The sequence below is a fragment of the Populus trichocarpa genome, chromosome 1, assembly GCF_000002775.5.
Source record: "Populus trichocarpa isolate Nisqually-1 chromosome 1, P.trichocarpa_v4.1, whole genome shotgun sequence".
Classification (NCBI taxonomy): Eukaryota; Viridiplantae; Streptophyta; class Magnoliopsida; order Malpighiales; family Salicaceae; genus Populus; species Populus trichocarpa.
The window spans coordinates 35,286,433-35,296,528 of NC_037285.2; the positions used below are offsets into that span (position 1 = coordinate 35,286,433).

At 32.6% G+C, this 10,096-nt stretch overlaps 2 protein-coding genes across 4 annotated transcripts; both read right to left on the bottom strand.

The window, feature by feature from the left end:
- Window positions 1-1,780: 1,780 nt before the first annotated feature.
- LOC7467654 (uncharacterized) lies at window positions 1,781-2,658 on the bottom strand. Its single transcript, XM_002298522.4, has one exon. It carries the CDS (start codon window positions 2,312-2,314, stop codon window positions 1,910-1,912), a length of 405 nt encoding a protein of 134 aa, XP_002298558.2. The 5' UTR covers window positions 2,315-2,658; the 3' UTR covers window positions 1,781-1,909.
- Window positions 2,659-2,801: 143 nt separating this feature from the next.
- On the bottom strand, window positions 2,802-7,031 carry LOC7456185 (E3 ubiquitin-protein ligase RGLG2). Of its 3 annotated transcripts, none has more exons than XM_024593345.2 (12): window positions 6,864-7,031; window positions 5,878-6,154; window positions 5,434-5,518; window positions 5,212-5,352; window positions 4,989-5,102; window positions 4,792-4,889; window positions 4,445-4,524; window positions 4,257-4,362; window positions 4,027-4,154; window positions 3,703-3,886; window positions 3,287-3,343; window positions 2,802-3,190 (listed from the first exon to the last, which is right to left on the bottom strand). In XM_024593345.2, exons 2-12 carry the CDS (start codon window positions 6,139-6,141, stop codon window positions 3,110-3,112), a joined length of 1,338 nt encoding a protein of 445 aa, XP_024449113.2. In that variant the 5' UTR covers window positions 6,142-6,154; window positions 6,864-7,031; the 3' UTR covers window positions 2,802-3,109. The 3 variants fall into 3 exon arrangements, with proteins under 3 accessions (XP_024449113.2, XP_052303569.1, XP_024449123.2); XM_052447609.1 differs by lacking the exon at window positions 6,864-7,031 and adding an exon at window positions 6,747-6,795; XM_024593355.2 differs by lacking the exon at window positions 6,864-7,031 and adding an exon at window positions 6,467-6,615.
- Window positions 7,032-10,096: the final 3,065 nt, after the last annotated feature.

Sequence of the window (10,096 nt, forward strand, 5' to 3'; positions counted from 1 at the left end):
AAAATCTCCAGCTTCCTGTGATTGGAGGTTACTTTTTACCTTTTCTTTTCCTTATCCAACATCTATAGATAAATGGAAAATATAGAACAGTTCACTAAGAGAGAGAGAGACTGAAATAATATTAATCTGGGTTGAGTTGGTACAAATCCAAGGGTTAATTTCTCTATTGCGTAGTAAAATCTAGACAAATATAAACTTCTTTTAGGAGTACTGTTCGCGGTTTTTAAAGTTTTATATTCTATTGTTAGTTATTACAGTGTTTAGATATAGTAAGCAAATTGCTGATGGACATTGAAAGATAAAAGAATAAAGAGAGAAAGATGTGCGGAAGAAGTATTACAGGAAATATATTTGCTTAGTTGAATACTATACTATACTGTTACATCATAGTCTTATATATATTATAATCCCTGATTCAAAAATCCTATCATTAAGAATGCAATTAATGATAAGATATACACTTAATTCCTAAAATATATGTTGCAGATATGATTATCATTATCTTCAGTATCAGTAATCTCTTGTGCAGATATTATCAGAGATCACGATTATCTTCAGTATCAGTGATCCCTAATCATGATGTCTTCAGTATCAGGGATCCCTGATTATGATAGCAATCCATGATCATGATTATCTTCAGTATCAGTATTATCTTTAGTAGATATGATATTATCTTCAGTATCAATAATCATTAATCATGATTATCTTCAGTATCAGTGATAATCTCTTGTGCATGTATGATCAGAGATCACGATTATCTTCAGTATTAGTGATCTCTGATCATGATAGTAATCCCTGATCATGTTTATCTTCAATATCAATATTATCTTAAGTAGATTTGATAATATCTTCAAAAGACATGATCATGTGATTTTAATGATTTGTTGATAGCAATAAGAAAGTGAAAAAAATACATCACAAGATCAAGTTTATATATATGAAGTATTAATGCAATGTATACTTAAAAAAGAAAAGAAAATGGGAGAATGGAAGTGGTTTAATAACCAAAATCTATAATATTGTTCCATTTAATAGATGAAAAATAATATAAAAAGTAAAAGTAAAAGAAAATAGCAAGAAATTTTATTATTATTATTATTAACGGGTTGTCTAAGCCAGCTTGTACGCACCTCGACTAATCTCACGGACCCTGAAGTTAACGACCATGTAAGTTTCCAATGACTATCATATTAGCAACCACAGGGCTCGAACTTTAAACTATAAGGGGAGTAAACCTCTTAATTCCGAGATTTTACTATTGAACCACCTCCTAGATAGTTAAATAGCAAGAAAAACAATAATTGGATATAACACGTGGTCGGTTATAAAGGAAAATTAGGTATTGGTAATAAAGGATTGAGTGCAAGGCCATGCTGGTTACAGAGCACGGTCATGCGAGGAGAAAAGAATAACAAGTTATATAGTTGAATTTAATAATATAAGAACTAATATATAGTTATCGAGGATTAATAAATTAATTAATTTTGATAAACTATATAGAATAAGTTATAATTAATTCAATTATCAGCGTCGTCGTCATCATACGGCGCAGGCTAATGCAAAACGCTAAAGATCTAAAGATGAATATCCCTTAAACCTCCGTCTTTAATTAGACATGAATTGCTATTCATGCCTGCAACTAGGATAAAATCCCAGAGTCAGCTGCAAAAATCTATTTACTTTTTCTCATAAATGTATGCAGTGATCTGTTTAAACTTTGCTCAAAAAGATTTTGATGAGAAAGCTGGTCTAAAGATATTCCTATCATTAAAGAGTGAGATTGCAAGTAAAAGGGATCCATCAAATGAGAAAATAAACTCAGATTACATGTTTTTTACTGATTAAAATTACATCAAGCAGAGGACCTAAAAGCAACCTTACAATGGATCATAGAAGCTAAGAACCGGACTCAATGAGCAATTCTTGGAAGAGAGCAGTAGCCCGGAGGAAAGCTGTTAAGGTCAAGGACATTATTATTATAATAAGATCTCTCGAAGTACTTCAATGGAGTGGGATTGACCTGCATGAACAGATAGTTCCCTGCAAAAAGATCACCAAAATGAGCCTGACCTTCCTTCAATCTCTTCAGCACCTTGGCACACGAAAGCCTAACGGCAGAGACCAGCTTAACTCTCCTCCTCAAGAATCTCCCCAAGCTTGGAACCTTGAGCCTAAACCTCTTTCTTATATGCACCCTCCTGAACCCGTACCACCTTCTTGATTTGACAATATTGAATCTCTGCCTCTCTTCATATTCATCACAGAAACCTTCATGCTTCAGTTTGTGGTAAGGAAACTTGGGGCCCTTGGCCATCTCAGTGGCAGATATGGGGAAGGATATCAAAAGACAGCCGTTATAAGGAAGTTATTTTTCCATGCACTTATTGCGAGTTTTAAATCACCTGTTGGTTTCAGGAAGCAGTTGAATACATTAAATGCAAAAGCAGAAGCTACTGGAAACGGAGTGGTGCCATGCATTATTGCTAGCCTTTTTTGTCCATAACGTACGTGCCCAAGTTCCTTACTTTACAGCTCATCCATCTACCATGGGATTATTGCTGTGTTCGTGTATATGATTTGTCACCACTCTCGGCGTCAAGTTTTCCATTTTCCATTTTCCATTGACTATAAAAAGCCTCAAGTACTTGTTTTTCCCATTTGATCTTGTTTGAAAATCTTGGCTCAGGTTCAACCTCACTGCCATTCACCATTACAAGTACGACGTCGGTTTATTTACAAGAGAACGGAGGAGTGCTTTTGGGCCAGCCTTTGGATTTTAATAAAAAAGCAAAGATGCAATCTCACAGAAATTAGAAAACTCTACATTGAAAATCCAATATGATTCAGCAGTGAAGGAGAAACTGAACAATCACATGAAAAATGGGGACTGGACTTCAAAGGTTACCCACCCAGCAGGACTAGAACTTCTCTCTTATTGATATCCTTACAAAAACTAAAATTGCAAGCATGAGAATTGGGAGAATGTACAAACGGACATGCATCTGAATCTGAGACCAACTGGCCAAACATTTGCAAGATTTAAATAACGAATAAAAAACAAAACAAAAAAATAACAATAATGAATGAGACTGTTAACGCAGAATGCTACTTAAAAGAGCTTTATTCTTGTTTCGATCGTACTTCGACAGATTGGACATAACTGAAGGGTTTCTCCACATTCGCAACATGTCTGATGGATAAAAGAAAAATTATGCATCAATTTCTTTCTGTCAACAGAACTCCAAACTATACGAACTGAGAAAAAATCAGAAGATTATATATCTACCTGATGCCCACAACCAAAGGCCATGTCCTTCGAATTACTGAGGCAAATAGGGCAAAGCTGTACAATAACAACAAAGTTAGTTTTGCAGTCAAATCAGCTGATAAAGTCAGCCCGACTTTGCTGGAAAATTCGTGGAAAAGGCAAGATATAACTTGAAGAAGACAAGGCTTCCAAATGCAGTTCAATCCTAGATAATAATGCTGTTCTTAACAGAGACGCTCTTGTGTGGCACCAAATGGGAATGGCACAAAAGCACATAGCACAGAGTATGAAATACAACATACTTAAGTGAAACCTAAAACCCTAAACAAATACAATTGACTGGTTCTAAATGCAACAGTTTTATCTAGTGAACAAAACCCTAAAGAAAGCATCATATCATTGATCCAAAAGCATTCCTAACATTAAAAGCATACCTGATTATCATAAGTTGAACACGTAGCAGGTGGAGCTGAGCTGAAAGGTTGGCTGTCTCTTTGATAAGAAGGAACACTTGGCTTAAAACTGGCAGGACGAGAAGGCTTAGAGCTGCTGAAAGATGCTGCACCATACAAAGGTGGAGGCAGGGCAACTCTCTCAGAAACAATTCCCTTGCTCTGACTGCCCAATAAAAGATGGCATAACAATTAGAATGACAAGAAAACAGATGCAACACTTCAAATAAAAAATAGATCAAAATAATAATATAAAAAAAAAAAAAAAAAACTTTGAAACTAGCCAGAGGGGGAAGCGTGCATTACCCCAATATACTAAGCTCTATAGTTGCCTTGTACTGAGAAGGAATTTCCATCAGAGCAGAAAGCGCAAATTCTGTCTCCTTTCTTGATGTGTCCACATTCTTTGACATTATTTCTGTGAAATTCACAAACTGGAGAGAAGCAGCCATTGAAGAAGCATATGTCAAAAACCACCGTTTCTAAAAACAAAAGAGTAATTAAGATGGAAATCAAATAACACCCCAAATACTTACCTGGAAATTATCAAAATCTCGAGCAGGAATGTTATCATCAAACTCCCTCATCATATCCCAGGGCCCATCTCCCACCCCAACTAATATAATAGATAAGGGAAGCTTGCTGTAAGAAAGCAGGTCGATGTTTAGGAAACAACCAGGAAAAAAAAGGAACTCCAGAAGAAAAAAAGTTACCCTGACTTTACCTTGCTTGTACAATGGCTTCGACGGTCTTCTGTTCCTGTGGACTTAGCTGGCCATGCTCGGTATCAACACTTCTAGTAACCTGAGACAACCATCAACAATAAATCAGTAAAGCCTTGGGAACAACACCTAGTTTGAATGAAAACTTTCCTGGCCATCAGTGACACCATTCACATGGGAGAAATGATCACCGGTACAATGACAACAGGTTGTCAGCATTCTATAATTTCTTGCATAGATAGTCCAATTTTCCATCTCTCATTCCACTCATTTTGGTCACAAAAGCATGGCACTTCTGCCCCTTATTTGTCTCTGAATTGAGATTACAACTGTAGAAAAGATAGCGTACCTGTCCATCTGCAATTATCAATAGTACATGGTACTGGCCAGCGCTCTGCTCAACAATGGTCATTGCCATTTCAATGATTGGTGCAAATGATGTAGGTCCTGCAACAAAATGATATGCATAAACTAAAAAATCCAATTCTAGACTTCAACGAATACTATGAGATGAGAAGCACCAGTATCAAAAAACAAGATTTAAACCTGCAAGTCGTAGATTGGGCACGATTTCCCTATACCGACTCAAAACTTCCTCAAATCCATTGCAAAACCTCTCATCTGGATAGAAACTGAAGACGTCCTGATCATGTGTTGATGCTGCCAGAGAAAAGTGTTTGTTACTGGCAGTTGCATCAAGTGAATGCTTATAACTAGGCAATCTTCGATCTATTGAATTCTCATAACCAAGTAATTTATCAATACATACCATCCCCAAATCCAAAACAGGGAATCAAGTTATCCTCATCAAAGGCAGCCAGCGTTTTCCCAATAATGGATATTGCTTGTTCATATGGATTAAAACCATCGCCGATATGATGCAAGCATCGTCTGTTATATGACCTGGCACCTATTATCAAATCAAATTTAATAGCCTGTTCTGCAATAGGTCAGGCAACATACATTTTAGGCAAAAATGATAAAGGTTAACCTGTCCACTCATTGCTCTTTGTGAAATCAATACCAACAATGAGATTGGAAGATTCAAGACCAGCACGTGCAAGAGCCTCGGTCACCTGCAAGGAAAATAAGGATTCATTTTACTTCAAAATCTCTGAAACTGGCAAAAAGACCAGAGCTCATTTCAAGGAAAATGCATGACCATAGGTAGAAAATGGATGACGTTTTTAAAAAAGAGAAACCACCACTGCCACCAAAACTGTTGTTTAAAGCATAATAAATCATCTAAGAATGGCACAGTTACATCTGATGAAGACAAACAGACATGGAATCTAAATGATATTAAGAGCCTAGTGAGGAGATACAAAACACAAAACTTCATTTCCAAAACATGTTTGCCCACCAAATCCTTCTTAATGCTGCTTATCTGACAGAAAACCGAAATCCACATAAAAACCACAGCATGTTAGATTACCTGATGTAATGATTTGTAATCATCTGCAATCCTTGAATACTTCCTGTCGAGCCTTCTTCTGTCGCCGCCACCCCCGTAGTCTTGAGAGGAAGAATAATGCTGCTGCGACCCAAATGATTGTTGTGATGCATAAGGTTGCTGTGGTGGTGGTGGTGGTGGTGGTGAATGATTAAAACTTTCTTGACTATATGATGGTTGTTGATAGGCATCCCATGAAGATGGATTCGAACTCCAATTGGCTTGCCTTGAACTTTTGCCCCCCATCAACTTAATTTATCTACAATAAACCCCAATAATTAAGAAAAAACCACTTCTCTTCTCCACAAATTATTGATAACCAAGCACCAAAAATGAACCAAAAGAAACCCAACTATCTGACTTGAATTCTTATTCAAAACCCACTTCAGAAACACAAATATAAACCCAAAGAAAAAAGCGAAACACAAAACCCTTTAATATTTCCTGAATTCAATTAAAGAAAGGCAGAAAAAAGTGGACTCTTTAATGAAAGAAATAACCAAGAAGTTCCCAAATTTTGCTTCCTTAGCTATAGAAGCAAGTAATAGCCAAAAACAATGACTTAACATACACAACAGGCGGCGGCTGTAGAAGAAAGTGCCTTCCACGTAACTTCTATCTCCACCGCTTTAGACCATAAGTGGGACACGAGAAGAAAGACTGAAGACAGACCATACATGTTCTTATATCACTTGCAGGTTAAGGAATTAAAACCAATTTGCTTACAAGAAATGATCAAAACACGCCACCATTAATTAATTAATCTACTTCTACAATTAAAACAAATTACAAGAAAATTAATAACAAAATATTAAGAAAGTCAACAACAATCTTAAAACGAAGCACATTACCATGATCAACCAAGATCTAATTCAAGGAGATAAAATGATTGATAGAAAATTATCTGTTTAAAATAATAAAGGTAAATAGAATTTGGAGTAGAGAGAGAGACAGAGAGAGTTACTTACGAACTACTCTTGGCAGGATAATAGTCTCTAAACGTTAGTGGAATGGATCTGAATCTGTTAGAGAGAGAGATGATACTCTTTTCGTGAAAGTTTTTGAAAGCAAAAGGAAAGTGAATAGCCTTTTCTCTGTTCTTTTTCTTTTTTATTTATTTGAGGGAAAAGGAAAAGGAAAAGGAAAAGGAAAAGAAGCTCGTGACATGGTAGCTTCGTTCTACTTGGGAAAATTTGGCAGCTGTTCTTTTCTCTCTTTTTTTTTTTTTTCTTTTTTTCCAAAAATAATATGTATTGAGATAAATTTTGTGTAGCAAAAGGTCAATTTCCCTTCTTTTTTAACTTTTGATCCTCTTCTTTTTTCTCCAATTGAAAAATATTGACCAAATAATTCCAATAATAGCCTTGTATTTCCTTTTTTTTTTCTTTTGATCCTTTTTTTTTTCTAATTGAAAAATATTGACCAAATAATTACAATAATAGCTTTATGTTTTCATCAATTTCATGAAATTAACTTCTTTTGTAGTATAGTAATGATTGTTTTTTAAAATATATTTTATTTAAAATATATTAAAATAATATTTTATTATTATGAAAGTTTATTTTTGATATCAGTACATTAAAACGATCTAAAATCATAAAAAAATAATTAAAAATTAAAACATTTTTTAAACACAAAAACAAATATACTAACTTAAAAGATGTATATCACTTTTTTTTTAACGTGGGTTAATAACTTTTTTATTTGTGTTATTTGTCATCTTGCTTTTATCTTTAACTTTATTTAATTTTAATAAACTTTTATGTAGAATTATAAAGTCTTGTATTTTTATATTAATAAAATTTGGTGGCTAGTGTCTAATATCTAAGGTAGAACATCTCTTTGGATGGACTTTTTTTTAGATATTTCTTACCAAATCCCTACATTGGTTTGCCGAATTAACAAAATAATACATTAATTACTTTGTTTGTTTCTTAGATTAGAGTTTTTAATGATGATAAAATATGAATCTAAGCCATCAACGTCTAGCGTATTTACAATTTATCATGTGCAATGTTGACTTCCAATTCATACGTGCACCTTACACCAACTATTATAGTATAGTTATATTATTGTTTGAAATTGTGGTTTAAATAAAAATTGGATAAAATTTAATTTTTTAAATTTAAAATTAATTTTTTATATATTTTTAGACTTTTTAATAGTTAAAAATATTTTTAAAATAATAAAAAAAATTACTATTTTAATTTATTTTAGTGTGAAAAAACACTTGATTCTCCTTATCAACGGCTATTACACTTTCAAATCCCTCCTAATTAACTTTAAAAGTTGTGATGCATGAAATTAAGTGTATGTTTGGAAATGTAGTTGTGGTTGTTTTTCAAAGTGCTTTTCGTGCTGAAATATATCAAAATGATGTTTTTTTATTTTTAAAAAATTATTTTTGAGATCAACATATTAAAATAATCTAAAATTAAAAACAAAAATTAAAATTTTTATAAAACGCATTCCAACAGTGCCTAAAAACAGAACAACAAATTTATTATCAATTGATTGTAATTTTCTCAACCATGGGGAAATTAACCAAAAATGGAGCGCACAGAGGGAATTGACCTTTTATTACAAGATGTAGGGGCAAAATCAGGATTGTATCTTTTATTTATTTATTTATTTATTTTATTTATTTATGAATGAATGAGCGGTTGCCTTTTGGATATGCATAAGATAGAGAGTAGATATGGATTTGATAAAGACGTGTCAATGTCTATCGCGCTATTATATTGTGTGTCTGGCTGCGATTGGGACACCACTATAACATTTGTTTCTTTATTTTGACTTCAACTATTTTTTTTTAATTTTTTACTCTCCCCGACATCCCCATTTTTCTTCTATATTTTGGATTTTTTTCATAGTGATACTGAATTTCGAATTGTGAGAACGGATATGAATATTTTCATAGTGTTTGCTTGTTTGATTTTCATGCCAATTAAATTTGTTGTTGTTGTGACATGAATTTTCCACATGATTAAAGCTTTTCTTAATATAAAACAAGAGAGATTAGAAATTAATTCACCAATTAATTTTTTTGATAAAAAAAATCTAAAAATTTTATATAAAAAAAGCTAAACAACACCAAGAGAGTTTAAAATATTAATTAATAAATATTATTAGTATTGTTTGAATATGGTATAGGAAAGGATTTAATCTTGATTAACACATAAACTACCTTAATAAAAGAATTTCTTTGAATTTTCCCTTCTTCAAAATTTACTTAAGTTTCAACCAATAATTACATAGAGTTAAACCAATTGGTGTATCCACCTACATCACGAGTAGAATTTCAAATTAATTTTTAATATAATAAGATAAAAATTAAATGTGATACATTTTTCAATATTAAAAATGTTTTTAGTTAGAGTGAAGTTCAACTGGTCAGATCCCGAGTATATTTCTAGATATCACTAGTTTGAGTGTTATAAATCTCAGGGTCATCAGAGACTTACCTGATCGTTAACTTTAAAATCTCGAAAAATTAGTCGAGATACGTATAAATTGATCCGAACATCCATAATTGTAACAAAGAAATTATTTACGTCGCTAAATACCTTTATCCTTGCCCAATCATCGCTTAAATTTTGTATTATCCTACTTTTGTGTTTTTGGTGGTTATGCAAATTTCTTAGGGCCTGTTTGTTTCTGTGTTTTAAAAGCGCTTTTGACAAAATTTGAAAATTTTTTATTTTTTTATTAACTTCAAATTAATATATTTTTAGTGTTTTCAAATCATTTTGATGTGCTGATGTCAAAAATGATTTTTAAAAAATAAAAAAACATCATTAGCATGTATTTTAACACGAAAAACTATTTGAAAAGCAATTACAACCACACTGTCAAACACACTCTTAGTATATGAAAGACTACGACTGTGTTTTGAGAGCGTTGCTATGTTTCTTGCTTGGATGTCATATATGACCGACAGTATAAGATAGAGTCAAAGTCCGGCATCGTTTTTTGTTGGTTCTCCGAAAAATGGCGGCCACGCGTGTTATTTTCAGCACCTTTGGCATTTTGATTGAATCGTTTTTTTTTCAAATTCTTAATTTTCTTAGTTTTAAAATAATATATTTTTTAATTTTTTTAAATTATTTTCATGTTCTAGTATCAAAAATAAATTTTAAAAAATAAAATATATTATTTTAATATATTTAAAAAAAAAACATTTTAAAAAAACTTTTATCAT